This window comes from Fusarium graminearum, chromosome 4, assembly GCF_000240135.3.
Source record: "Fusarium graminearum PH-1 chromosome 4, whole genome shotgun sequence".
In the NCBI taxonomy this organism is placed as follows: Eukaryota; Fungi; Ascomycota; class Sordariomycetes; order Hypocreales; family Nectriaceae; genus Fusarium; species Fusarium graminearum.
The window spans coordinates 7346986-7374506 of record NC_026477.1 but is presented as its reverse complement, the minus strand read 5'-3'; the positions used below and the strand labels follow the sequence as shown (position 1 = coordinate 7374506).

The window sequence follows — 27521 nt, the reverse complement described above, 5'->3', positions numbered from 1 at the left end:
AAGTCGTATAACAGCCAGGCGAAGATTGACGAGTCGGTTCGAAGTCGGCGCGATGGACTGAACTCGAGGTCTGTCGCAGTATTGCAGTCCTGGATGGTTTTCTAGAGTCCTTTTCGTCACACGAAAGCCAATCATTCGTTTCTTGGCTGATAGCCAGTGCCCTCTCTTTACATCTACAGCTACCCTGGAGATTCCATCAAGACGTAGGCATCTCGACTTCAGCTCGTTCTCTGCCGCGATTCGGCTTTGTCGGGAAGATTTCCTGTATAAACGCGCGTATATATACCACCGTATCTCCTCTTATCTTCATCCAGTCCTGATGTCACTTCGCTCTTCCGTTATTGAAGCCGATGCTATTTCGGTGCCGAATCGCAACCCCACCACATTCCGGGCCGCGGATGAAGAACACAATGCATAAGTGCCCGGCCAGTCCGAAAGCAAAACAAAAAGACTTGCCCAAGAAAGTAACGATAAAATGATAAATAGTGCAATCTTTAATAGATAAGATGGAGCCATACACGCCAACAAGCATCAAAGCGGACCGATGACGGCACAACCAAGCCTGCAAGATTCAAGGTCTCGGTACCAACGGAACAGGAACCAAAACGACGTCATCAATGCAAGCAAAACATAAAACAACCAAACACGCATCTCGTACCTCAGTCTCGCCAAGTAATAGTAATTTCACATAAAGACTCATTCAAAATGGCGGCGAAACAGTCAGACGTGCCCAATTTCACCCTCAGCGATTATGCCAAGTTCTTTAGCGCAGGAGCCCTCGCTGCGACGTCGACTCATGGTGTAAGTCAAGCGAGTCGCGTGCTTCACAGCCGAAAACTAACGAGCCCAGGCTGTGACCCCAATTGATGTCGTCAAGACCCGAATCCAGGTCGACGATGCCCTCAAGGGCTACAACATGCTTTCAGCTGGGCGCAGCATCGTCGCCAAGGAGGGTGCTTCAGCCCTGCTGACAGGCTTTGGCCCTACGGCTGTCGGTTACCTTGTCCAAGGTGGTGCCAAGTTCGCCGGCTACGAATACTTCAAGAAGAAGTACATCTCCATGCTTGGAGGTCCCGAGAAGGCTGTCGAACATCGAACGGGCGTCTACCTCACTGCCAGTGCATCGGCCGAATTCTTTGCTGATATCCTTCTCTGCCCGCTCGAAGCTACACGTATTCGACTGGTTTCGCAAAGAGGGTACGCCGACGGCTTGCTCTCAGGCTTTGCAAGGATGGCGCGCGAGGAGGGCTTCAAGGGTTTCTACTCCGGCTTCGTTCCCCTCCTATTCAAGCAAGTTCCCTTCGCTGTCGGTCAATTCTCCGTTCACGAAGCCGTCAACGAAGTCATCTTCCGCGCCATGGGCCCTGAGCGCAAGGCAAAGCTCACACAGCTCGAGTCGACAGGAGTAGAGCTCACCTCTGGTATCACTGCCGGTGCTGCAGCTGCAGTGCTTTCTCACCCTGCCGACACCCTCTTGTCAGCAATCAACAAGGGCGCAGGCGATAAGAGCCAGGGCGCAACAAGTCGCATGTTCCAACTCGCGCGCGAATTTGGACCTAAGCGACTGCTCCTCACTGGATTAGGTCCTCGTCTCGTCATGACATGCGGTCTCGTGGGTGCTCAATTCGTCGTGTACGCGCAATGCAAGGCATTGACAGGAGCTCCACCCGGTATTGAGATTCACAAGGAAGAATCGCTGTGAGATATGCCATGTAACGATGAAAAAAGTAAATATCGAATTAGAAACGGCGTTGGGGCGATAGACGAGAGTATAAAGGGATCTTTAGAGCGAGTTCCGGTGTTAGATTAATTAAGATTTCATATTCTGCTGCAAATACCGTCTTGGCTTCTTGTTTCAGGGCCCGTGCCGCTATTGAGCCGCTATTGATGCCCCGTCTGGGTCGTAGCTTGGGCCTGGATCTGGTCTATTCTCGGTTTTAGTGTTTGAGATCTGTCTAGAGTGGCGGAGCTGTGGCTGAGAATAATTAACAATACTAAATAGAGATGACTCTGACTGAAGACAATGGCAAGGCAATGTAAAAAGATGACAGAAGGACTGGTATTGTATTTAAATTCAATATTTATCTGGCATTCATGTATTGACGATCCCTTCATACCAGAGCAAATACACTATTGAGACATTAACTAAGGTTGCATTGACCATCTGGCCTTACCCACCCTGTGGCGCAGTTAGAACCCAGCTGCCTATTGAGACCGCGCACTAGGTCCAGCACAGGTCCCCTATTCTGTCAGGAACTTTGGTGGTATCTGCCTTGTAACCTCCGAGGCCACGACATCACCATCGAAAACTATACAACTCTTTGTCTCTCCTACATACCCTCTTGTGCTCATCAAGGTTTCATACCGAACACGCGCACCCGAAGCACCTCAGTTTCTTCGTCCTAATAGGTACGTTTAAAACGGTTTTCGCCTGGCATATGCCGTGCGACTTGCGCCGACAATTAAGTTGGTTGTACCAAGCCCAGCAGCATTCTTGATCTCCTTCCCACCTCCCACTCGCGTGCCAGCCCCGTCGATTTAACTTTCGACTCAATTCTTACTCTCTCGCTGCAGACACTGACTTTGTCACTTTAGTTTTCACTCTCTTCCTTTTCGGCCGTTGTAATTATCCTGGATGTGTTAAACTAGATCGCCTCTTCGCACCTCCCTTTGCGCTGCAAGGGTCCATTCCCTCCTCTCCAACATGAAGATTGCTTCACTGTTGAGCCTGGCCGGGCTTACAGCCCTGGCTCACGGTTCCAGACCGACACGAGACTACGATGCCAACGATTATTATGTCCTCCAACTCGATAGCGCAACGACGCCCGACCAAGTCGCCAGCCGACTGGGACTCGCCCACGAGGGTCAGCTTGGTGCGCTCGACGACCACCACGTTTTCCGTGCCCCCAAAGTCGACCACGATATTGTTAAACGAGAAATATCAGAGCGCAAGAGGAGGAAACGAGACCTGGGCGGCTCTGATCCGGTCGACGGAATTCTACTGTCAAAGAAGCAACAAGCACGACAGCACCTTTTCAAGCGAGATGTCCCTCTGAATCAAAGACGCTGGAAGCCTTTTAGCAGCCGTGCCGATGCCAAAGTTGCAGAGCTAGCAGAATATCAAGAAACAATCATGAAGCAGCTCGAAATTCAGGATCCCATTTTCAAGGAGCAGTGGCATCTGTTAAACCCCCTACAGCCTGGCCACGACGTCAACGTTACCGGCCTTTGGCTGGAGGGTATTACGGGAAAGAATGTCACTGTCGCAGTGGTAGATGACGGTCTCGATATGAACAGCGACGATCTCAAGCCCAACTATTTCGCCGAGGGTTCTTGGGATTTTAACGACAACGACCCCGAGCCTGCCCCTGTACTGGACGACGACCGGCACGGCACCCGTTGTGCTGGCGAAGTCGCAGCCGCCCGAAACGATGTTTGCGGTGTTGGTGTTGCCTATGACTCCAAAGTCGCTGGAATCCGTATCCTCAGTAAACTGATCAGCGACGCCGACGAAGCAGAAGCGCTGATGTACAAGTACCACGACAACCATATTTACTCTTGCTCATGGGGTCCATCCGACGATGGTCAGACTATGGAGGCACCTGATGTTGTTATTCGACGAGCGATGCTCAAGGCGATTCAGGAGGGACGTAGTGGTCTTGGATCCGTCTACGTCTTTGCCAGTGGAAATGGTGCTGGTCAAGGAGATAACTGTAACTTTGATGGATACACCAACTCTATCTACAGTATCACAGTTGGAGCTGTTGATCGAACCGGACTCCACCCTTACTACTCTGAGGAGTGTTCCGCTCAACTGGTCGTTACCTACAGCAGTGGAAGTGGCGATGCTATTGTAAGTCATCTTTCTACTGTGATATCAATCTGGCTAACCAATTTAGCACACAACCGATGTTGGAAAGAATAGCTGTTACAAGGCTCACGGTGGTACATCTGCCGCTGCACCTCTTGCTGCTGGTATCTTTGCTCTGGTTCTTCAGGTTCGTCCTGATCTTACTTGGAGAGATCTCCAGTACCTGGCCATGGACACCGCGCTGCCCATCGAAGGCGACGAAGCCAACCAACAAAACACAACAATTGGCAAGAAATTCAGTCACACCTTTGGATACGGTAAGATCGACTCCTGGGCTCTGGTTGAGAAGGCCAAGGATTGGAAGTTGGTCAAGCCTCAGTCGTGGTACTTTTCTCCCTGGATCCATGTCAAGAAGGCAATTCCCGAGGGCCGGGACGGCTTGACTGTGACTCTTGATGTTACTGAGGACATGCTCAAGGACTCCAATTTGGCTCGTGTGGAACATGTCACTGTCACCATGAACGTTGAACACACCCGACGTGGTGATCTCAGCGTTGATCTCATCAGCCCTGACAACGTGGTCAGTCATCTTGCCGTTTCTCGACGAAGCGATGCCAAGGATGCGGGATACGTTGACTGGACATTTATGAGTGTTGCTCATTGGTATGTATCTCCAAACAATTTGTATCTTTCTGTTCTAACAATCTTCAGGGGAGAATCTGGTGTTGGCAAGTGGACCATCATTGTTCGAGACACCGAGAAGAACTCTTACAAGGGCAAATTCACCGACTGGCGCATGAAGCTCTGGGGAGAGGCCATCGACGCAGACAAGGCCACTCTACTTCCCATGCCCAATCCAGGCGACGATGACGACCATGACAAAATTGTCTCTACTACAACAATCGCCGCCTCTACGACAACAGCACCTCCCGCTACCAAGCCTACCTTGATTGACCACCCTTCCGATCACCCTGAGAGACCCACCAAGCCTGCCCGACCTAGTGGCACCGAGGAGGAAGAGTCATCAAGCACCCAGACCTCCGCCGAGGAAACATCAACAGCTTCATCCTCATGGGTTTCATGGCTTCCAACCTTTGGCGCCTCCAAGAAGGCCCAGATCTGGATCTACGGAGCAGTCGGTTTCATCGCAGCCTTCTGCGTCGGCCTAGGCGTCTACTTCTGGATCGCCCGCCGCCGTCGTCTCCGCAACAGCTCCCACAACAGCTACGAATTCGAGCTCATCGACGAAGAAGAAGCTCCTCTCAACGCAGGCGAGAAAGGACCCGGCAACAAACCTCGCAGAACCCGTGGCGGAGAGCTGTATGATGCTTTCGCCGAGGGCAGCGACGAGGAGCCTTTTGAAGATTACCGCGATAACCGGGAGCCTTCTCGTGATAGACTCGCAGGCGATGATACGCAGCATTACGCCGTCGGTGACGATAGTGACGACAGCGAAAGCGATGATGATAGCAGCGATGGGGCAAGGGCTGAAACAAGACCTTTGGGCGGTAGACGTTGAGAGGGTTGAAAAGGGCGTAGGAAGCTTTGGATCGTGATGAGAGCTGCTTTTGCATGGATAAGCGGAGTTTAATGACTTTATCTATGTTGTATATTGTCTTGGGTCAATAGATCTTGGATGGGCGTTTGGTTCAATATCAAGAGATTGTCATGCTACACTGATTTTACACATCAAGTCTTCCGATCCCAGTGTTCTTCATTCGTTCACATATTGAAATCTTTATTCAGACAGCTACTTAATCAGTCATCCATCATCCCTCATCTTTCCCATCCCAAACGCCAGATCCTCTTAACGCCATTTACCATAAACCGCAGTCCTCGCTCACCAATTAAGCTAAGCACTCGTGATACCCTGCTTCTCCATCTCCTCAACATACTTCTCCCAGATACTCGCCACTTCTCCGTAAAACTCGATATGCGAGTCCGCCAGACTACCCAGCTGGGCCTTCATCTCGATCCTCTTGATGCGCTCGAAATCGGCTACTTCCTTGACTACCTCGTCGTCAAACATGTCGCTCGTCTTACGCGCGCTTTCCACCTCGTGCGTGAGCTCTTCGACGCGGAGTTCTAGCTTGCGGGTGCGCTCGCGACGGGCTTGCTCGTGGTCTACGCCGCGGACATCTTCGATTTTGGCACGCAGAAAGCTTCCTGCGCCGGAACCGCCGCCGTGGCCGGATTGGAGAGTGTCGCGCTCTGTTGTGGACTTGTTGAGGTATTCGGTTAGTTGTTCGTAGTCGAGCTGTTTCTGCTCTCGGGCCTTGAGGAGGTTCTTGAGGGCGATGGAGTAGGCTTGCATGTCTCGCAGAGATCCGAGGTAGTCTTGGTCGGTCATGTCCTTTAGTTTGCGTAGGTGACTCGCTGTATCTTCGATGGAGGCAGAAAAGCCGTGAACTGCTGGTTCGACGTGGGGTTCGAGAGGAATGAGCTTTTGGAACTGCTCTGCGAGATCACGCAAGTCCACCTCTAGATCCGCCTCGCGCCTCGCAACTCTCGCAATGACCTTTTCAATATGTCCCAGATCGTCATCAAGCTTATCGCTCTTCTCTTTAACCTCAAGAAAGCGCCTATCCGGCCGATGCAGTTTTGTAAAAGCGTTGATAAAGGTATCCGCAAAGTTATCAAACACACCGGCAGATCCGGGATCGCTGGCCGAGCTCACGCGCGAGCCGCGGCTGCGCATGGTAGCATTCCAGTCGGGGCTCTCGAGGAAGGTGTGCAAGATCGGGGCGCGGCGCAGCGTGGGGTGCAGGGACAAGCGGCTGAGGAAGCGCTGGAGAGAGTTGGCGCGGCGGGTGGTAAAGTCTGAGCCGAAGCGATCGCCGCGGACGTACTCCATGCGCTGCTTGTCGGGCAGAGGGGGCACGGCGGCGGCGGGATAGTCGCGGGTGAGCTGTTTGTAGAGAAAGACAAAGTCTGTGAAGCGACGGCGGACAGTGGTGGTAGAGCGCTGGAAGGAGGAGAATGTAGACTATTACTCGTCAGTATATAACGGTGCGCGAGAGGGGAGCGGTTAAACGTACGTGTGTGGTGATGAGGTACGAAACAAAAGCATCCTTGGTGCCGTCATTTTCCTTGATGGGCGTATCAACGGTGCACTCGAGCTTCTCGTTTCCTAGCGAGGGAGCGTCTCTCTCGAGGCCTGTGCCAGGCGCATTCATGTCATGGCCTGGTTCTTCGGCGTCGGGAACACTGCGAGTTTGTTGGTCGTGGACGTGCTCACTCCACGAGACGTTTGAGAAGTCATCTTGTTGCTGTTCGGTTGCCGTCATTGCGGGCAGGGCGAGGACAATGCCGCAGTTGTAGGTTGGAGGAAGTGCGAGGTTCGAGGTGTTGATTAGGATGAGAAAAGTTGAAGGAAAGAGTCGTGAGAGTCAAGGTAAAGCTAAAGTGGGCGGAGTTGGCGGGAGTTGAAGCTTGTGAGAGAGTTGGGAGTGCTAAGTTGGACGTGGGGAGCTGGGATGGATGTGGCGCAGGGACCATTAGATAGTGAGGGGCTTGTAAGCTGACAGAGTATAGAGAATTGATCAGGGTTGACGATTGGAAAAATTACAAAAAAAAAATACTTTTAATATTAGACTTGCTCTCAGTAGTATTCACTATTTCTCATGATTTATTAACCATATTTATTGTTGTTGTAGTACTGCCTTCTATTCGCCCCCCAGGTACCCCTCTATCAAGATCTACGTCAATGACGATGACGCAGCTGAGCCAAGGGTCTAACAGGCATCAAAGAGACCAATTCAACAACACAATTAGACAGTACAGAGTAGTTCACGCTCATGCATTGCAGAAAAATTATATATACAGATAAAATCATTCAGTGGAATCTATATTGCTTCCCAGCCTCGAGAGTAGTCTATCCCAAACAAGTAATACTGGTCCTCTCAATGCTGGGCCCAGTTATTGACACAGCGCCTTTCCCAACCCGCCTTGATGCCATACCATCCCATTCAGTCATACATATGAAACACCTCCAAGTCATGGTACATGAAGCCCAAAGGCTAAGTTTGTCTTTCTCTACTTCTGCTCCTTGGACGAACCAGAGCTGGCCTGGATCTCCCGCTCTAGTAATCTGGCAGACTCGGCCGCCTTGGCCAACTCGGTCTCGGCCTCAACCATCTCGCTGACCTGCTTTCGGCCGAGACCCTCAGCCTGTGCCTGGGCGAGTCTCTCCTCCTTCTCATCGATATCATCTGTGTCGCGAGGGGTGGCGAAACCAGAGCTCTGGCTAGCTTGGTCCTGCTCTGCCTCATCTTCAATAAGTTCTTGCTGCTCACGGATAACCTCGAGTCGCTGCTTGTTAGTGGCAGCACCCTCAGCGCTGTGAACTTCGAGCTCGATCTCGTGGTACAGCTCCTCGGGAATAGCAGACATGACACCAATGAGAGCCTCGACTTGGCCAGAGCCCTCACCTGAGCCTTGACCGTACATATAGGCGTTGCTCAGGACAAGAAGTGTGGAAGGAACGCCCTCCTTAAGGCGGAGATCGAGCCAAGTCTGAAGGTCATTTCGCATGCGGGCGGGGGAAACACTGTGTGTTCGGATACCTCGGGCAGCACAAGCGGCCTGGAGTTCTGAAACGGTCAAGCTGTCAACACCCTCGTAGCTGATGGCCTTATCGTCACGCTTGATTTGACGCATGCGGTGACGGATCTGGTATCGGAGCATCATGTCGGTTCCGAATGTGCTGAGGTTCATGTATTTGCACATGGACACAAGCTGGGGTCGTGACAGGTTGTCGAGAGTCAGATCATCGCGGAAGGCCTTGCAGATCTTGATAACGTCCTGGGCAGTAGGTGTCTCGCCTGTTGCGCGCACCTTGCGGAAGAAGTTGGAGAACTCCTCCTTTTGTGTTGTGGCTTGGCTAAGTGGTAGACCTTCACCAAGTGTTTGCCTCAAGAACTCGCTAACCTCCTTGCGTGTTGATCGCAAGATTGTAGCCTTGGCCTCCTTTGACTTTTGTCCCTCAAATGTGCTGGGTAGCATGTTGGGGAAGAGCTTGAGGGCAAGGGGCAGAAGTGCCTCACCCAGGGGCACAATAATGAAGACGGAGAAGGGCACTAATCGACCGAGATCCTGGACGGTTCGCTGTAGCTGCTTGTTCTCACGACGGGTGAGCTCGTATCCGGCGGCCATCTTGAGAGCTAGTCGCCAACTGATCTTGACCTCGGCAACGAGGAGCTTGGATCCATCCCAGTAGTGGTGAGCCTCCTTCTTGACCTTTTCCCAGAGAGTAAGCTTCTTTTCCTCTTTTGCCTTTTGAGCGGCATCAGCCTTCTCCATCACACCCTCATTGGTGGCAACGACTTCTTGGTTGATAGCATTGGGACTGGCGGCAGCATCGGCGGGTTTTAGAATTGCTGAACCGTTGACTGTCTTGTCGAGCTTCTTGTCCTCCTTCTTGGCGACGATGGTGGAATCCTTGGGGAGCGGTTTCTTAGCCTGCTCGGCATTGAAGCCCGGGGGTGGGCCAGAGCTGGAGGGATCGGGTCGGTGATGATCGGTACTCATTGACCGCGGGATCAATAGAGAGATGGCGGGGATTTGGGCATGCCGACTGACGTGGCGACCTAGGACAGCAGGAGTAACACCTCGCGAGAGGGCCCGGGCTTTGTGGTGGATTAGCAGGAGGAACAGCAAGGATAGGATCGGTGTAGGAAAAGGCGGTGCTAACCATTTCCCATGAAGGGGTTCCGGGCAATCGCTCTGCGGGCGACGATTGAAGAAGCGCTCATGGCGAGCTGTGGTGGGTTGAAGAGTAGGGAGAGATTCGCAGTGTATAATTTCTTATCGGCGCATGTATTTCGTATCTGTCGATGTCGAGTAGAGACTTGTCAGGAGGAGTCGACGAGAAAGATGGAAACTGATGTAAAGTTGAGATTGTTGAAGCAAAAAAGGCTTCGCCCGCTAATGGCGAAAGGGTGTAGAGTTGTACAGTAAGTTTTTGGTGATGGGATTGGATGGATGTCTTGTCAAGTATGTCTGTACATTAAACAAGTCGGCCTTGTCCATCCTAGCTCCGTCTCCCGTCGACCGGGGTTCGCCGCATCCGGACGGATCAACACATATTCCGGCAGGGCTTACAATGATTGCGTCCAATCCTTGCCCTGTCTGCTCGCGATTGACAGGGGTTCTAAGAAAAGAATCTAGAAGATTCAGAGTGTCAAGAGGTCACGTGATGTCCGGTAGTGCCGACTGTATCCTTTTGTTGGGAGACTCTTTTTTTTTTCACTCAGTTCCCCTCTTATTAGATAGTCCCCTGCATGTGACTGTGGCTTTGGAGTATTGGCTCAACAATGGCTAAAGCCCGCTGTTATCTCCGCTGTACAGCACTTGTTCGGTACTAAGTCTCTGGATATGTGCCATGATCTTCAATGCAAGCCTCTGTAGACAGTGATTCTCTGGCCTCATTCCACACCCAATGGGTTGTCAAGGTTGCCTTGCAGCGCATTAGCTGAGTTGTCATAGCAGCATTGGCCAGTCGTCTCGGAGATTATGAAACACTGACTTCAGACGCTTTGGACAGTTTTTCCTATTGTTTGATTGGTTTCGAAATTGCATAATTAAGCCCGCAGTCTAGATTGTCTCATCTCCTCTAGGTTAGCATAGGTTAACATCATCTATAACCGAATTCATCAGAATCAATTAGTAAAACAATGTTTGTATGAAAGCAGACATGCAAAACATTCCCAGCATATTATAGTGGTAAACAGCTCATATTATTACGGCTCTTATCGGCCAAGCTATGTATCATTATCATCTCATCATTCTATGTCTCAGGAGCTCTCGCAAACATCCTTATACCGCAATCCGTGTCCATACTTGAACAAAACCTCTCCGTCAAACGCCACATCCTCCAATTGCGCATCAGCAGCCGCTTGGGAAGCAGGCAGACCAAACGGCAATTGACCCTCAGGACCCCAACCATCAGTGCCGAAAATAACATCCAGGAAAGCATCGTGGCTGCTGCCGTAGCTACCAAACAGAGCAGCAGCGTTCTCGGCAACTTCGGGTACTGCGGCTGGGCGGTTCAGTCTGATGTCGACGATGGTGGGCAGAGTCGCGTAGATCTTGGCTTGGCGTGCCTTTTCGGTGGCGTTGAACTCGATACTGCCGTTGTTGATCATGGCGGGGAGACCAGGGGCGGTAGTGGGCTTGAAGGGTGAAGCGAGACGAAGGAAGGCATAGTCTGCATCCTCGGGCTTGTCGACGACGGTGAGGTTGCGCTGCTCAAGAGCCTCGGCCTCCATACCCTCGATGTAGAACTTGGCATCAAGAGCAGCAAGAGGGAGAGGCAGGATATCGTCCTTGTTGGTAAGCATAGTGAAAGCACGGCGCTGGGTCTCGTTTCCGAGACGGCTGAAGTAGTCGTTACCAGCAATGCGGGTCGCCCTCTCAACATCAACAAATGGGTTGTCAAACAGACCAAGCTCAAACTTCTCCCTCATAAGCTTGCGGACAGACTCGTCAATGCGAGACTCTGGCACGAGACCCTTCTTAACCAGCTCGATGATCAGCTCGGGCTTTGTCTCACCACCAAAAATATCACATCCAGCCTCGATAACACGGCGAGCACGCTCAAGCTCAGTCTCATCCTCCAGACCCCAGAATCGGGTGGTGACGATACCCCAATCGGTAACGACAATGCCCTCGTAGCCAAGCTCTTTCTTAAGAAGGTCAGTGACGACACCCTTGTTGAAGCCGAAAGCAACTTCCTCCCATGAAGTGTTCATAGGACGAGAGTAGTAAGGCATCATCTGTCGAGTGCCAGCAGCAATGGCAGCCCTGAAGGGGATCAAGTGGTACTCCCGGTTGTCACCAGGGTAAGTCTGGTTCTTGCCCTGTGCAATTGTTAGAAAGGATCCCAAGTGGTAGAAGCTTTACTTACCCAAGGGAAGTGAGAATCTTCGCCGTTCTCCATTGGACCACCACCTGGAAAGTGCTTTGTTGTGGCAATGACTGAGTGAGGGCCAATCTTGTCACCCTGGAGACCCTTGATGGCCTCAACCACCAAAGCGCTGGTCAAGTTGGCATCCTCACCCATGGTGCCAGTAATACGGCCCCAACGAGGTTCAGTAGCCAAATCGACTTGAGGATGCAGAGCCTGTCGAATACCGACAGCAGTGTACTCCTCTCGAGCAATCTCGTGGAAAGTACGGACCAGCTCAGGTGATCGCAGAGCAGCAAGACCAAGAGGTTCAGTCCATCGCGAGAACCCATGAGCAACAACACTCACAGCATTCTCATCTGTCCAACCGTGCTGGGGATCAGATGAGATAGTAATAGGGATGCCAAGAGGTGTGCTGAGGGCAAGCTTTTGAAGCTCATTGTACCAGTTTGCAACACCACGGACATCATTGACACCACCGCTCAGGACATAGGCGGTGATGCGCTTGTCAGTGACGAATCCCTTGATGGTCTCGTCAAAGGTGTTGTTGACGACGACAGTGCGGGCGTGGAACATCTGGCCGGCCTTGTCCTCGAGGGACATGCGAGACATCAAGTCATCGACACGCTTGTCGATGCAGAGAGTCTTGTTGCGGTAGGCAGGGTTGGCATCTTGTCGGATGATTGGGTTGGCGATGCTCACAGAGACACCTCCCAAGAGGAGGAGACTGGACCACATGGTGAAGTATGAAGAGGGGAGTAGTGGATGGGAGAGCGAGTCCTTGAATCGAGTGGTTCTAGACAAGGACCATTGACTTTATATACTCAATTCATGTTGACCTCTGTCCATATTGCCAAGGCCTCGTATGTCTAGTGGGTAGCAGAAAGGTTGACCTCCAAGTCTTAGGGTACAGAAATAAATAGACTGAGACGTGTGGTCTAAGTAACATAAACCGACCTACTAATTTCGTCTCTTGTACTTCCAGTTGTCAGAGTTTCTGATACCCTAGACATATCCAAGGTATACATCGTCGTGTTAGTCGAGTTAGGCAATTCATCCCATCATCAGCCTCTTGATTCGGACCGACCATCTGGATCCTTGCCTGCCCACAGACTATGAGCATGACATCTAGTGTCGTGTTACCACGGATCACTGCTTCCCTTGTCCAGAGACGAAAAACTCAATATCCGAGTTCATCTTTGTCTATTCCGATCCAATCACGATGCTTGCCGACGATCCCTTTGTCCAAGGTATGGCTAAATGTCGGCACATATAAACACACTACGTAAAAAGAAGGACATATCCCGCAATGCCAAGGATACAGACCTGGTGGTTAGTGACTAAACGGGTGAGGGTTCGCATGACTCGGGTTGGTGCTGTAGTATAAACGCGGGGAATAATCTGGGGACAGGAACCGGACGCATGCTCTAAACCGTTTAAACGTGCGGGGAGCCCATATAAGTTTTCGGCCCTTTTGTTCAATCCCATGACTCCAAGAGCTAAGAACCAGTTGCTCGGAGAGTATCCATGGAGAATATCCATGGAATGTCTGTCATATCGTGGGCATCATATACGTAACCGGTACCAATGGCGGTGGATATATCCGACGGCCAAGCCTGGTTCGACTGGAGACTTTGATCAGTCACAAGTGACCCCATTGCTGGGAAATATACCAGCTCGATATATTCCCCAGCGCAGACTTGAGGTTGGAGAAGAGTTCTCGGAGATGATCCACCCCCTCCACATCCCGATTCAAGACCACCCCAGATATTCTGTACGTATCCGTTAGAGTTTTTGCTGATCAGGGATGCTACACAACACCCCACGATCACGGTGCTCGGGAGGTGTGTACGGCAATTGAGAACGGGTCATGGCGCTTTCATAAACGTCATGTACTTGCTAATTCATCAAGAGATTCATTCTTTATAGTAGGTATGTTGATATATAGCAGAAAGCATTGTAGTTAATACCGTATAATTCGTTCTCGTATTGTATGTTCAAGATACGTTCATGTGGTCGTTATTTGGGGTTGCAGACAAAAGAAGCTTCAAATTAAGATTATCTGCCAACGAGTAAGCTTAATTGGCGACGTTTTCCCCCAAACAAATTAGCTCCGACAGTGACGAGAACTTCAGGGAACTACAAATAATAGATGTTGTAGACACGATCAAATAACAGAATCTCTTCGCAGTTTCTTCAATTATATCTAATCTAACTTTGCATTGTTTCTCGTAAAGACCAAGTCCCATCTCTCGTCCCGACACATCCAGCAGGGAGGCATTGGGAAAGTCGCCGTTAGGTACAAGAGACGAAATTCCTACATAACCTTGTGCAACTTAGACCAGATCTTTATGCCAATTATTTTTTATATCCCAAAGCATACCCAGACTGTCGCCTCTGTTACCTAGTCTAGTCTAGGTAGGTAGCAGCCCGAGTATGTATGCTACTCTGCGATCGCTTAACATCTTGTTGTTTTCGAAATAATAGCCTCGCTTGTGATATGCTTGCTTGACCTTGTCCGCTTTCCAGATCCAAATCTAGATCGTCCTTTGTCATGTTGCTGAGGACTTGTTCCATCGTCAGGTTTCTCCCGTCTCCGATGTAGCCAGTGGAATTGGAACACGACTTCCGAGTCATTAGTCATCCGTTTGTCCTCATGTTTAAGGCGGTATTCAGACGGCTTTTGCACAAGATCATTGATCCATGGGCTACAAGAGCACTATAGAGTGGCCCAGAGCGCTCACTGTGAGTGTTGGGCTACTGGAAGAGGACGACTCTGTTTCGTCGTAGCCTGTGTTGCGACAAGGTTCCGTTTCGTAATCGAATCAAACTCTTCATCAGACGGAAGCGGACCAGGAAAGTCTGCGGCACCACTCATGAAAGCAGGTCCGGGTACCCAGCGGCACCACTCGTGGCTGCAATCTGGATTAGATGCATTCCATGTTCTTCTCGACTGAAGTGTCATGGCTGCCTTGGAACCAGCCCATCGCCTTCCTTGATTCTTCGACGACTCTCTTGAGGGTCCCCGTCGAGTTTGTTGCGTTATGAATTCGTAAGTCAATCATTCTTCGGCAGTACATAGCATCATTTGCTGGCATGGAAACGGTCAAGACATGACCAGGAATATGGTAAAGCACGATGTGTCTTTCCTTACCTGCCTGTGGCAGCCTTCGTCAACCGTGGATAACATGGCCCAAACGTTGAGGAGCACTCGTTCCTCCAGTTGAACTCCCTAGCCCTCGATGCCTGACCGGGTTCGTACAGTGTCGACCAGTTTTGCGCGAAGATCGTGGAATATAACCTTGCTGGCGCTTCCAGTATCCGTAAACCCTTTGAGGGGAGCGCGAGGCAGAAAGTGCGTTTGATGGGCACGCTCTAGGGCAGCCCAAATCAAACGGGCAGAGTTGTATTCTTCGTCATCCAACTCAACCGTTTTCGGGAATAGTTCCTTGTCATTAAAACCGTCTGGTAACTAATAAAAACGGCCTTATTTTCACAGCTGTCGTTATCCCTAGTCTTGACCTTGAGGGACCATACGCCCCTGTCGAACCATGCATAGATGTGTCTTGCAAAAGCCACCAGGTTTCCTTCGGTTTCAAAACCCTCTTTACTGTCAACATTGTCTTGGTGGGTCAAAAGCATCCTGCACGATAAGCCTCGCAAAAGACAGATTGTCTATTGTGTAGAAGTAATGAGTCTTGTTCCCATGAACGTACTGTGAGTGCGAGGCGTGCGTGTATCTATAGACGATACAAGTGGTGCAAAACGAATAGTCAAGGATTCGAATCCCGAGACGAAAACTTGCACAAGTGACAGATCTTTGCAAAATGAAAAGTGGCTCGAATTTGGCTGAGAACCTTGCACTGTAACTGTGTAATGAAGGTCTTTGAGAGCAGCTAATTCGCAATTGAAAGAAAATAGGGTCTCATAACCTATTAGCAATAGGGTTCGGAGAGAGACAGTGTGTAATTGGGGAAAAGCCGCAAGAAGAGAGACCAACCCTCAGAGTGGAAGCTCTGTAGACGATGCACTGAAAGATGGGTTATCAGGTCAGATTGAAGGGCAGGCAGCATGTCAACTATTCGCTGTAGCTCTCACTTCCATCCCTGTATCCCCAGGATCGGATACTTCCTCCTCCTCGTCAGGGACTTGCAAAGAGTCGGCAGTGGAATGTGTACTACTAAACTCTGCGATCAACTTGAGTCTCGACACTTCCGCCAGAAATTGCTCGGTCAGGCCAGAAGTGGAAGTAATCGCATGATTGAGAATAGTGATGGTGATACCAGTAGCATTCCCAAGCCAGCAATTTGCCTTTCGGCCATATTGGCGACGATGTCCTTTGGACTCATTTCTTCGGCGGCTTTTCCTTCGCTGCACTCCATCCAGTTGAACTGAATTTTGACGTTGAGTAGTTGATCTTCTGCCTCATCAATGCTTGGGTGCTTGAGGAGCGCCCCATGCTGATCATCGACTGACTTAATAGCTCGGTTTGCTGGGCGGCTGATATGGAACCACCATTCCAAGTCGATCTTTTCATCATATCAACACTTGTCAGAGTTGATAAGATCCTGCTGGTCTTGGTACTCGACCACCCTCCACATGGCGTCTTTAAAGGGCTTGAAACTGATGGTATCTCCTCCTTACACCTTGCAGCGTTGACCATTCCCCATCAGGGTCCATGACCCGGCGGGCTCTGCATCAAATCGACAAGGGTGAATTACAAACGGATTTGTTGAAATCTTTCCAGGGCCGAGATCATGCTCCATGGTCAGATGAGGAGGCTTCGGAGCGATGTCACCTGTGATAACAAATGCCTTGGGCGCGTAATGGCAGATAGGAATCATTAGTGTTGGCTCGTCCATGGTCTTTCTGTATCCTTGATGAGAACATGGTACTGGAACTGATTTTGGTTTCTTGTCGTCTTCGCCGTTCTCCTCAGGGTGGATATGGACCATGCTGTTGCTCTCTTCACGATTCTTGGAATGCAGGAAGACCTTGATAAAGTCAAGGCGATTCGGGACTACGCAAACACCGCGATCGCCTCGATCTTCGTTCGTGCCGCTTTTAACCGCTATGTCGTGCATCATGGTTCCGGCGATGGGATGCGTCCGGCATCCCAGACATCTTTTTTGTTTGCCACGTGAAAATAAACCTGGAGGACAAGCGTTCGGGCGGAAGAACCATGGTTGGATGGGTTGCAGCAGAGTTCCGGTCAAGCTCGCATCAAGAAATACCCTCAGACGAGACTCACTCGTCGTGTCAAGCGCTGCGGTAATTCGCACTCAAAAGTCTCACACGGCTTCTTCTATCTCCGTCGACGTGATGCTAAAACTCACGGTGGAAAGAAATGCGATCGCTAGGAATTTGGGCAGGGTTGTTTGTCTCCTCATGTCGAGTCTACCTTTCAGCCATCGCTTTCATGCTGTGCCAAAGGTCACTTCGTCGTCAAGACTTGCTCTCATTGGAGTTCGAGCCAGTTAAACTAGATCTGTACCACTAATTGTTGATCTTCTGATGTCTCAGCATCCAGATTCTGTAACTCAGGTGGCCGAACGCATAGGCATCTCAGGCCAAATAATGCCCGTGACCACCATGAATGAAGCTGGTCATTCATGTAGACCATGTTCCAGTATTTATCGTAACTGCCTAAGCATTCCAATTCGAAGAGGGCTCATGGCCACCAGTCATGTAACTGTTTGTTCATGTACAACATGTTCTACGGCTTATCCGAGCTTCCCGATCCAGGGTTATATATAAATATATTGAGTTCCTCAATCGTCGTGTTGCTGAAGGGAGCCTCTTTGAGTGGCTCAAATTCGGCCGCGAAAATTGCCTTCGGATCACACAACGAACGTCTTTGAGAGCAGCTTGTTTGCAATTGGAAGCGGCCAAGGGGTTCATAATATATAGGCTCTTGGGAGAAGGGAAAGATGTGTTGATTAGGGAAAAGTTAGGCTAGGCCAACACCTTTTAAAGACTTGCAGGTCTGATAGAAAAAAGCAGACCGGGGCTATATACTTCTTCGTGCGGTATACTGCACTATCGCTCTCATCGCATTTATCGGGGTCGCTGATGGTTTCTTCTCTGTCGTTGTATGAGATGGTTTCGAAGTCGCCCATTGGGCCAGTAGTATACTTAATCTCTGTGTGGCTATTCATTGGAGTTCACTGTTGTTTTGCGGACGATATGGCACGAGGATAGCTTTGACACAAGGTCCTCAAGATTTCTTCGTAACCCTTGTTGCCACACGGTATCGCCTTGGAGCATCCCTTGGATGCTAGGCATTGATGGTTGATGATGGTTGGCGCCTACTGAAGCTTCATGAGCTGGAGCTGCATGAGCTAGAGGTGGAGACACGTCCTGTCCATCGCCGTACAAGTCCTCGTCTCCCTCAGGTATATAGATCCAGGGGTTAGGCGGCTCACTGTCACCTCGGATTGTAGAAGAGTCGTTGGATTCTTCATCGCGGCCGCCTTGCACAGGCCGGTCCCCACAAACGTAGCTCAGAACCTTAACTAGATTGTTCTGATTCGGAGGTGAACAATGAGGTGCCTCTGATTCAGAAATGAAGAGAAAAAAGTCTCTGATTCAGAGATTGCTGACCATCTCAGCGAGGCGTCGGGTGGTGCGATGGGTGTTTGAACCTGTGCTCCCTTGTTGGCAAGGGTTTTCCGTGTTCCATAAAAGACGTATCTTTCTTGACTCTGAGAACATAACGATCCAAGGAAGCAAGAAGGCAAATAAACTCAGCCAGCGACATGCCCAGTATGCGTTCGCCCACCACCAATGCAGTTGGGTTTCGATTGAGTTCATGTTGAACGCTTTGTCAAACCCGACTTTCACAACATGGCGGATGTACTTGATCTGAACGTCTTATCTGATCAAAGGCGCAGTGGCTGGCCAGAAACTTCTCAAGTGTGCCGCTGCTCCAGGAGTTTTTCTTGCCGCGAAGGACCTCCTGCTCCAAAACACCGAGCTTGCGGCCGGCTCAGCTAAAGCACCTCGATGGCCTTCCCAGCAAGGAGAGGGAACGAGCTACCCACACAGGAATAGCACTGGGAACATGCGTCAGCCTGACAAAACACCACCAGGCATCCATAGTACAATCTTTGTCAAATGTTAGCGATATTTGCACTCGCGGTCTTGCAAAATCATCATACCTTGGGGCGGACGCACGCATAGTGCGAGCGTCTCGGCCCGCTGCTTTCCACCCACCGCCCATTGTACTCGCTTTGTGGCTCTATACGGTACTTGTTCTTTATCGCAACTGCGATAAAGAACAAGAAGTACCCGCTTTCACCCACAATCAGACACGAATGGGTGGCGGGTGGGAGGTGGGTGGAAAGCGGCGGGCCGAGGAGAGGGCCAGTTCTCGTCCTGCTCCGACTAGTAAGAACGTTAGCATCATTGGAGCGCTTTCGATCATATGGATCTAAGACAAACATACGAACTGTCTCTTGGTGAGGTGTCGGAAACTCTTGTCGGATGGCACTCTGTGGCCGCCGAAGGCAGCAGGCTCGCAGCATATGTTCTTCGCTTCGCGTGGTGTGGCTGTCATCATGAGACAGCTCTCGAAGCTACATCCCAGTGACGGTTTGGGGTAGCAGTGGTAGTCCAGTAACATGAAGAAAAGTAAAGAGGCGGGCGCAGGTCGAAAGTCGCAGCCAGAGTGCTAACTCTTCATCATCAAGGACTGAAGTGCTAGGTCACTTGGATCGGCTCCCGCCGTAAAGTGTCGACGCCGAATGTGGACAAGGCCCGCAGGTGAAAGGTAACTTAAGATATTTCCATCGCGTAGTCCTCTGTGAGAAATACATCATTGTCCAAAGTATAACCATCGTCGCATGCACTGGTCATTGCGTTCTTGGTGTCGCGAACTCTGATCTTGTGTGTCTCGATCAGATAGTCCTCGGCCCTGATCTCATTTACGAACACTGGCTTCGTCTGGCCAGGCCGGTCCGAAGTTTGGTCTAGGAGATAGATAGAGGCCATGTCTTTGGGTATCGACTTCCTGGATAGCTGTCATCCCACTTGTTGTCCAGTGGTGTGCCTGTCTTCAGCAAGCATGCCAGATGGAATGGTAGGTCCGGCTTTCAGGGTCCTTGATGTTGTAGGCATCATCATCTCCCTGTTCCGAGACGTCATTCCCAAACATTAGGCCATGAGCTAGATCGGGCATGTTTTGGCCGTAGTAGTCATTCTTCGGCTGCGTCTTGGCCTATCGGCGGGTACCTCGGCAGCCTCATCCTGTTGAAGTGTTAACAATATTCTTACTCGGGGCATTCAATCATCTTACCTTGGGGGTATTACTTCTCGGGCTCCATATAGTATATATATCGAAGATTGCAGTGGCAGATGTGTACCTTGAGGAGCGCAGTAGCCTGGATGGTGTCGTCTCTGGTACAACCATGGTCCAGGATCTGGTGGAGCTTTGTCCATAGATCCCCAGTGGCTATGCTTGCCGGGATTCTGAAGTTGCTGTTCAGCCTGTTGGTGGACGCTGTCTTGGATATTGATCAGGTCTTGTTGGATCCTCTTGACGATCTTGTCCTTTTTGGCGGTCGATGCAAGTGAGCTTTGTGCACCTTGCGGGTTCCTCCTCTACGTTCGACGAGTGGGAACGCTGAGTGCCAGATCTAGTTCCAACAGATTGGCTGTGGGCTGTTCAAGATCCTCGTTTGCGAAGGTATGATCCTGCCCGACCATGCTCATGAAGCCGGCAGTGGGGTGAAATGGGGTGGTGGTGCGTTGTGTTCTGATCTACGATATAATTGTTAGCAGTGTTCTCTTCCTCGCATCTTCGAACGTACTTGCAAAGAGACAAAGAACCGTCCCAGATTCAGGGTTTGTCCATCATCCTGGTGAGTATTGGATGTTCCTTGGGCTTGGGTTTGTTCACCCGGATCTTCGTCCTCCTCTACTATTGGAGAATGCCTCTCACCCACAAGGGTCTTGGACCAGAGAAGGTGGTGGGAGCTGTTGACAGAGAATCTCTTGGATACTCTCAGCGCTGGTGCGGTCTCGTCACATGAGAGGTCTTTTCAGTATATAAAATATATGCAAGAAATGAGAATGAGAAAAAGAGTGTAGAGAGGATGGAAGAAAGACGAGAAGTTCGGGGTGGTAGACGATGGATAAATAGCCCAAGAGCAGGTCTGAGATGGCAGAGTAACTAAAATATTTTACTTCTTAGGCAGGCAATATTGCGTTTTCTGTTACACCAAGCGTGTGAATGACTGGAAGTTTTTGTTTGACACAGACAGTCGGCCGGAAAATCTAGTGGTGGACGGGAAGCCTGTGTTGCCTGGAAGACGGGGACAGCAGCGTCAAGCAGTGTCAAGCAGTGTCAAACAGTGCCAGATTTGTACAGCAAATTGGGTCTCGAGCTTGCAAATGCACATCTTATGCACATTTGTTCAACGTGATAAACATTTGACTACTGTTTGGCCAAAGTACATCGGATTAAATGATTGTGTAAAAGCATGACGGTCACAATTGACAACCGCAAAACCAGACTTCCTATTGTTCAAGGTTACCGGTAGAAAAATAAGAGACAGAATTATTGCGTCAGTTTATACCATTTAAACTAAATATTTACGTTATAGTTTTATACTCTAAAATTTGGATTGACCTTCTCTACCACTTGTTAGCCAGAGTATGCCAACGTAGAGATGCCACGATAAATGATGCAAACAATAAGAATCATCCGTTCCAGGAAGATTGATAATAAACAAGCAACCACGACAACAACAATACAATAGTACTGCAGTGTGCCTTCACATACATTTGGATTACCATCCAAACAAATAGAACGAATCGCAAAATAATTGATCAAGTCACGTCATGACAAAGTACGGCTCTATTAACCGTGCCCACTGTCCTACCCTACGCCGAATACGACGATGCTTGCACGGTTTCGTCTGTACCGAGGCAAGCGAGGTGTCGCTTAAAGTGTCAGTGTCAATGTCAATCTCAGGCCAGCCAAGGGTTTGGGAAATCCGGGGTGCTTGGAAATCGAAATCTAACACACTGTTTGATGATTGGTTAGTAATTGCTACACGTGCTGCTACAAGTCTTGGATTGCCGTTGACCAAGTTTATACCACACCCTCTTCCAATGACTAGGTCGACCATCGCAATCTGTCTGGATTCCAAAGCAAGCAATGAATAAAACAACTGTGACTAATAAAGCAAATACCAGGGCGAACGAGATTGATCAGTGACTGAAAATGATACACTATGATGCAGACGCCAAGAACAAGCTGCACTGTTTCCCCAGATCGACCAGATCATACCCTGAAATGAAACGACACAATTCATCCATTCATTTCTTCCGGTCCCTCGATGGGATAACTAATCCGGACTTAAGGCAAAATGCACCGATTCGGTTTGTTCGAGTTTGTTGTCACCACCAATACTCCGACACATTTCCCGGCCTCCGAAATGTCCCGGTTGAAGAGTACGTAGACCAAAGAGTGTCTGTCATCGTCATCTGTCACACAAAGCTGTAGATTATTCACATGCATAATCTAGAATTGTCCAGACTGAATAGAATATACCTACAAGGTCAAGTAAAGCCAAGGCAGGCGGCAAGCCACGGTAGAAACTACCGTGCCCACCCTGACGACCGTTCCTGCCTCGCACGGTCCCACAACCATCTCAACGCTGGCTTACATCGCTCGGTACTTCTCTCAACACCAAATATAAGTGACGCATCAAGTACCACCCTTGCACCTCAAACTCTCAACACCAACACCATCTTCTGCGCTTTCTGCCGCCCTATCTTAAGGCCCCCCACTTCCAACCTTCCAACACATCCTCGACTCTCCTCTTCTTACTCTTTATCCTTTGCTCTTTTTGTCATATAATCTTGTACGAACCTATCGACTGCGTCTTTCATCTATTATTCATCCCTTCTCCCCGTCATAACAACCACCACCTGCGTAATCATTCTCGACCTCACTTTTTGTGGCTCAACAACTCCCCGCGCCACCGCGGAACTATCGTACCATTGACCTCAACAAGAACGTTAAATCGTGCAGCGACATTTTTTTTTGTATACACAACCGCTCAACCGCAACTATATTAATCGCGCATCAATTGCCTCGAAGCGTAGCTTTCACGACAAGCTAGCTTCTCAATTGCTTTTTACACCTCGCGACGGCCTCATCGTTACAGGTCGCCTAGAATGAACCTGAACAAGGCCGCTCGAGTCATCCTCTTTGGTGCCCCTGGTGTTGGCAAAGGAACACAGAGCGAGCGCTTGCTCTCGCGCTTCCCTCAACTCAACCAAATCAGTACTGGTGATCTACTTCGTCGAAATGTCAAGGATAGGACACCACTCGGTTAGTTTAACCTCCAGAACCCCTCCATATTTGTCATGACGCTGACCATTTATTTTCACAGGCATCAAGGTCGAGAACACCATGAAGTCTGGCGGCCTCGTGGCTGACGATTTAATCCTACGACTTATTTCCAACGAATTTTATACTCGTGGCTGGCTTGCTAAGAATGGCCCTCCTAACGTTATGACCCTTTCGTCCGAGGCAACAGCACTCGAGCATTCTTTCAACAGCAACGCCGGTGTCGAATCTTTTATCAACGCACCTTTCCTCGACGGGCACAGACCATCTGACAGCTCCAACGACCCCTCAGCTTCTTTTATCCTCGACGGTTTCCCTCGAACAGCATCCCAGGCCGGCCCTCTTGACAAACTTATCCCCATTAACTTGGTGGTCTCACTCAAGACACCCGTGTCCGTCATCCTGGAGCGCATTCTCGGACGTTGGGTCCATGAACCTTCCGGTCGTGTCTACAACACCAGCTTCAATGCGCCCAAGATCCACGGGATGGATGACATCACCGGCGAGCCCTTGATTCAGCGCCCTGATGACTCTGAGGAAGTTTACCGCGCCCGATACAAGAAGTTCCAAGAGACCAGCGAGCCTGTCCTGAACCACTATGCTCAAAAGGGCGTACTGGTTGAGATTGAGGGCATGAGCAGCGACGAGATTAGCCCAAAGCTATTTGCCGAGTTTGAGAGGCGCTTCGTCTAAAGAAAAGGAAATACCCTAAGGCTTCAACACTTTATGTTTTACTATATATGATTTTTTACTTCCTTCGTTTTTGTTCAGCTTTATTTGTTTGCTTTAGGAGTTTATCGCGGCGAGGATGCTGCTGATGGAGTTGCAAAAGACAGGACTGGCGAGGCAAATGCCGACCTTGTCAGATGGCGCCAAATGATGGGAGGAGTTGTTATGGACCTGGTGACGATTGTGTATGGGAATGTTTGCTTGAGCGCATGGAAAAGCTCATGGGCAGGGTCTGCCTGAATGATATCCACACATCACCCCTTCTTTGATCCGTATGCCGATTGTAATCGTTCAACTGTGATACTAAATGCCATAAGAGACGAAATCAGTAACCCGGTTTATGCCATTTAGACTACATTTTTAGGTCATTTATTTTTGTATCCTAAAGCTTATGAATCTTAGCTGTAGAGTGAAAGGACAAAGTCATGATGCTTCGAGATTCGCGTATAACTGCCAAAAGTACCATAATAAATCTTAAAGGTCATTGCATCTGCTACCCACTAGCCATTCTGCCGTTAAATAATTCGCTATGATACATAATTTAAACCCAAAATCATGTTCGCCCACCGACCGTTTCCTCCATCTCTTCTCTTCTAACAGTTCTGTGCATCCATCGCATTCAACGTTTCACCAAAAATGACAAATCGGGTTATACCTTCCAAGACAGCCCAAGTAAACAATCCGTGATACTCCGTTCGAGTTGTTCCTGTAAAATCATGCGGGGAAATGGCGCCAGCTTGAGCTTATGATAAGCTTAGTCGCGCCAGCCCTCGCCGCCCTGGAGACCGCTGGGTTGGCCTTCTGTTTGACCAGGTCGCAGAGGTGTGTTCTCGTCATCATCGTCGTCCAGCGCTCGCGCAAGCTCATCGGGGTCTTGCATCTTGGCATCGGGATCAACTGGACCACCAAACTCGTCTTGGTCGCGGTTGTGTCGTTCCTGCTCGAGAACACCATCGTCTGCGCTGACTGAAATACCACGAGCTCCCCACTTGGGACGAGCCCCGCGCCTGTTGCCACCCTGCTCATCGTCGAAGCCGCCAGGACCATTCTCCTCGTCATCCTCCTCGTCGTGGACGAAGCGCTTGCCAAAGATGCGACGGAGAAGCCAGCTGCGGCTCATGTCATCAGCGTCAACGATGCCGCCGCCACGGAGCTTGACGCGCTGGCGAGTATAGTAAACCCAGGCAAAGTCGACGTAGAGAGCAGTCTGGATGACGCCAAAGATGACGGAGATGATGTTGGGTCCTCGGCCGTGCATTTCGAATTCGCGGATGAACCAGTTGAGGCAGTAGAGCGCGCGGTAGGAGCCGAGGGCGACGAGGTAGAAGGAGTCGATGACGGTGGGGACGGTTGTCTGTCTCAGGAGGAGGAGTTGAGGGAGGACGCAGACGGATTCGAGAATCTGGGAAAACACCCACATCCACTGGAAAGACGTTAGTAATGGTTTCGTTATTCGGAACAAGTTCCGCTTACAGTCTGGAAACCTCGGTGCTCGCCTCTCTCAAAGATGAGCATGACGATTGGCGACAGGATGAAGGAGCCGCCAAGAATGACAGCGCCAATCTTCCAAGAGACCTCACGCTCGCGGGAACGAGGGTAGATCCATTGCATGATGGCCAGAATATAAATCGACGAAAGGATGTAAAAGATCTTGAAGACAATGTTCCATGGCACACTCTCTCTAAACAGGTCGAGATAGCGGGTGCAGAAGACGAGAGCGTACAGGACCTGCGTGATGAGGGAGACGCCCTCGGCGCTGCGGTTGCGGTGGATGGCGAAGATGAGGATGCATTTCGAGAGGGCGTGGGACAAGTCGCCCAGAACACGGAAGAGCTAGATAGAGATTGTCAGCTTTGGGGATTTCATCATGGTTGCATCTTGGAGTGTGTGCGTACGTTCCACGCGCCCATTGTCAGGGCGGGTTGCTCAAGTGAGCTATGTTAAGGGAAGGGAAGGAATTCGTATGGTAAGTTGACCTGCCCGCGGCAAGTTTGGGAGTTGGAGAGCAGTTAGGGTGATGGAATGATTAAGAGATGGAAGGAAAGTTGATAAAGACAAGTTGTCGAGTGGTAAGTAGGGGTAGCTTAGGCAGCTCTCAGCTCAGCTAGTCTAGCTTGTTGGTGATGCGATACGATACGTACGAGAGGCGGAGGAGAAGGTGGAGTATTGGCTTGTCTGACTGGGGAACTTTATGTCTGGGGGCCTGGAGCTTGCGTCAGTAGGTTCCCTTGGAGCCTGGTCCCCTGGTCAAGCGGGCACTTGAACCTGACGGGAACTTCAACCATTCTGGAGCATTTCAGCCACGGCGGTTTCCATTTCCGGTCAGCTGCGCCTCAGACATTGAATGCGTGAAGGGAACTGCAGTATAATACATGTTACCTACTTAGGTAGATAGGTGGAATGGTATATATGTTTATAAGATCGGGTCTAATATCGTGTCTCTAAGTTATGGCTGATGAACCCGACATTTCCATTGGTGATAACGGTCTAGAGTTAACAGGTCAGGGGTCGCACTGCGCTGTAGCGGACCACCAATTGAATCAATGTTTGGTGAATGAATCGCTGAAACTGCCATCGAAACTCAACTTTTCTCCTGTACAACAACGAACCCAATTTATTACTTTCTTAATTTCTCTCATCATCTATACCGCCTTAAACTTTGAACTTTGAGGCTGTCAACGGCTTAATCAGTTAATTCGCGGCAGTTGAATGTCACCGTCATTTGACTTTTACACTCAAACCCCTTGCCCAGCCAGCCCCTGCAAATCCAGCCGAAACATTGTCAATCCAGTCCACGTCACCTCACGATCTATATTCCTGACGGTGCGTACTAACTCGACCAGGCATCAGTCAATTCGCCATGAGATCACCGGTCTTTTACGCCGCACTCTGGCTTGTCTGTGCCACTGCTCTAACTATCCCCAACGTTCTTGAACGGATCGAGGGTAAATTGCCGTCAAGATCAAGAGCTGCCCTTCCACCGAAATACTTTCGTAAGTTTCACTAGACATGAGGAGACATACCGTTTGAAGAATTAAGTTTTTGTTAACAATTTCTAGGGGAACCTTCGTGAGTATTACTTCTCTGATATCACTTTCATATACTTACAATAGTGCCAAGAGAACACCAGCACTATGATCTCAAGTATTTCGACGAGGCTCTGGAGCCAGCTGCTCAAAACGCACGTATCAAGGTCCTCATGCAGACTTATCTAGCTACATTTCGAGATCTAGGTGTTCAGACATGGCTGATGCACGGCTCCCTACTTGGTTGGTGGTGGGGAAAGAAGGTGAGAAACTCAATGGCTAATACTGAAATACTCTAACTAAATAACCAGGTCATGCCATGGGACTTGGATGCTGATGTCTCGGTGACTGAAGCTGACATGTATCTCCTTTCTACCTACTACAACATGACCATATACTACTACCAGTACGACGGGTGTCCGGGTGGTTGTTTCTTCCAGCTTGAGATAAATCCTGCCTTTAAGCATCGTGGAAGAGACGATTGGATGAATGTCATTGATGCTCGTTGGGTTGATATGCAGACTGGACTATTCATCGACATTACAGCAGCAAGATATGACCCTGGCCATCAAATGGGTGAGGGCGTCATGTACGATAAGCACGATCACGAGTTCAAGGTATGACCTTTTGGTAAATTCTATGGCCTTACACTAACCGTTGACGAATAGGACAAGTACATTTTCCCTC

At 49.9% G+C, this 27521-nt stretch overlaps 12 protein-coding genes across 12 annotated transcripts; 5 read left to right on the top strand and 7 right to left on the bottom strand.

Moving 5' to 3' along the window:
* Positions 1 to 670: 670 nt before the first annotated feature.
* On the top strand, positions 671 to 2089 carry FGSG_09155 (uncharacterized protein). Its single transcript, XM_011330328.1, has 2 exons — positions 671 to 801; positions 851 to 2089. Exons 1-2 carry the CDS (start codon positions 706 to 708, stop codon positions 1700 to 1702), a joined length of 948 nt encoding a protein of 315 aa, XP_011328630.1. The 5' UTR covers positions 671 to 705; the 3' UTR covers positions 1703 to 2089.
* A 615-nt stretch (positions 2090 to 2704) lies between these two features.
* FGSG_09156 (KEX1 protease precursor) lies at positions 2705 to 5330 on the top strand (the record flags this gene model as incomplete). The annotated part of the gene is made up of 2 exons (XM_011330327.1): positions 2705 to 3853; positions 3921 to 5330. The coding sequence occupies 2 exons, from the start codon at positions 2705 to 2707 to the stop codon at positions 5328 to 5330; spliced, it is 2559 nt and encodes an 852-aa protein (XP_011328629.1).
* A 333-nt stretch (positions 5331 to 5663) lies between these two features.
* Positions 5664 to 7098, bottom strand: FGSG_09157 (uncharacterized protein; the record flags this gene model as incomplete). The annotated part of the gene is made up of 2 exons (XM_011330326.1): positions 5664 to 6797; positions 6850 to 7098. 2 exons carry the CDS (start codon positions 7096 to 7098, stop codon positions 5664 to 5666), a joined length of 1383 nt encoding a protein of 460 aa, XP_011328628.1.
* Positions 7099 to 7846: 748 nt separating this feature from the next.
* Positions 7847 to 9564, bottom strand: FGSG_09158 (uncharacterized protein; the record flags this gene model as incomplete). The annotated part of the gene is made up of 2 exons (XM_011330325.1): positions 7847 to 9438; positions 9504 to 9564. The coding sequence occupies 2 exons, from the start codon at positions 9562 to 9564 to the stop codon at positions 7847 to 7849; spliced, it is 1653 nt and encodes a 550-aa protein (XP_011328627.1).
* A 1041-nt stretch (positions 9565 to 10605) lies between these two features.
* Positions 10606 to 12455, bottom strand: FGSG_09159 (uncharacterized protein; the record flags this gene model as incomplete). The annotated part of the gene is made up of 2 exons (XM_011330324.1): positions 10606 to 11670; positions 11718 to 12455. 2 exons carry the CDS (start codon positions 12453 to 12455, stop codon positions 10606 to 10608), a joined length of 1803 nt encoding a protein of 600 aa, XP_011328626.1.
* A 761-nt stretch (positions 12456 to 13216) lies between these two features.
* Positions 13217 to 13589, bottom strand: FGSG_13522 (uncharacterized protein; the record flags this gene model as incomplete). Its single annotated transcript, XM_011330323.1, has 2 exons — positions 13217 to 13489; positions 13539 to 13589. The coding sequence occupies 2 exons, from the start codon at positions 13587 to 13589 to the stop codon at positions 13217 to 13219; spliced, it is 324 nt and encodes a 107-aa protein (XP_011328625.1).
* Positions 13590 to 14175: 586 nt separating this feature from the next.
* FGSG_09160 (uncharacterized protein) lies at positions 14176 to 16801 on the bottom strand (the record flags this gene model as incomplete). Its single annotated transcript, XM_011330322.1, has 9 exons — positions 14176 to 14425; positions 14462 to 14632; positions 14872 to 14885; positions 14980 to 15189; positions 15240 to 15392; positions 15434 to 15457; positions 15816 to 16108; positions 16194 to 16246; positions 16362 to 16801. The coding sequence occupies 9 exons, from the start codon at positions 16799 to 16801 to the stop codon at positions 14176 to 14178; spliced, it is 1608 nt and encodes a 535-aa protein (XP_011328624.1).
* Positions 16802 to 17867: 1066 nt separating this feature from the next.
* On the bottom strand, positions 17868 to 19709 carry FGSG_09161 (uncharacterized protein; the record flags this gene model as incomplete). Its single annotated transcript, XM_011330321.1, has 5 exons — positions 17868 to 18242; positions 18878 to 18984; positions 19022 to 19103; positions 19165 to 19389; positions 19533 to 19709. The coding sequence occupies 5 exons, from the start codon at positions 19707 to 19709 to the stop codon at positions 17868 to 17870; spliced, it is 966 nt and encodes a 321-aa protein (XP_011328623.1).
* Positions 19710 to 21560: 1851 nt separating this feature from the next.
* On the top strand, positions 21561 to 21887 carry FGSG_13523 (uncharacterized protein; the record flags this gene model as incomplete). Its single annotated transcript, XM_011330320.1, has 1 exon — positions 21561 to 21887. One exon carries the CDS (start codon positions 21561 to 21563, stop codon positions 21885 to 21887), a length of 327 nt encoding a protein of 108 aa, XP_011328622.1.
* Positions 21888 to 22873: 986 nt separating this feature from the next.
* FGSG_09162 (uncharacterized protein) lies at positions 22874 to 24034 on the top strand. The gene is made up of 2 exons (XM_011330319.1): positions 22874 to 23061; positions 23123 to 24034. The coding sequence occupies exons 1-2, from the start codon at positions 22905 to 22907 to the stop codon at positions 23770 to 23772; spliced, it is 807 nt and encodes a 268-aa protein (XP_011328621.1). The 5' UTR covers positions 22874 to 22904; the 3' UTR covers positions 23773 to 24034.
* A 225-nt stretch (positions 24035 to 24259) lies between these two features.
* Positions 24260 to 26110, bottom strand: FGSG_09163 (uncharacterized protein). Its single transcript, XM_011330318.1, has 3 exons — positions 25704 to 26110; positions 25282 to 25641; positions 24260 to 25231 (listed from the first exon to the last, which is right to left on the bottom strand). The coding sequence occupies exons 1-3, from the start codon at positions 25716 to 25718 to the stop codon at positions 24563 to 24565; spliced, it is 1044 nt and encodes a 347-aa protein (XP_011328620.1). The 5' UTR covers positions 25719 to 26110; the 3' UTR covers positions 24260 to 24562.
* A 558-nt stretch (positions 26111 to 26668) lies between these two features.
* On the top strand, positions 26669 to 27171 carry FGSG_13524 (uncharacterized protein; the record flags this gene model as incomplete). The annotated part of the gene is made up of 3 exons (XM_011330317.1): positions 26669 to 26801; positions 26922 to 27077; positions 27146 to 27171. 3 exons carry the CDS (start codon positions 26669 to 26671, stop codon positions 27169 to 27171), a joined length of 315 nt encoding a protein of 104 aa, XP_011328619.1.
* Between the last annotated feature and the right edge of the window lie 350 nt (positions 27172 to 27521).

Coding starts and splice junctions, on each gene's coding strand:
- FGSG_09155 (XM_011330328.1), top strand. CDS start 706: ATGGCGGCGAAACAGTCAGACGTGCCCAATTTCACCCTCAGCGATTAT. Junction 802..850: donor CTGCGACGTCGACTCATGGT/GTAAGTCAAGCG, acceptor TAACGAGCCCAG/GCTGTGACCCCAATTGATGT.
- FGSG_09162 (XM_011330319.1), top strand. CDS start 22,905: ATGAACCTGAACAAGGCCGCTCGAGTCATCCTCTTTGGTGCCCCTGGT. Junction 23,062..23,122: donor CAAGGATAGGACACCACTCG/GTTAGTTTAACC, acceptor TTATTTTCACAG/GCATCAAGGTCGAGAACACC.
- FGSG_09163 (XM_011330318.1), bottom strand. Junction 25,232..25,281: donor AGCACCGAGGTTTCCAGACT/GTAAGCGGAACT, acceptor ACGTCTTTCCAG/TGGATGTGGGTGTTTTCCCA.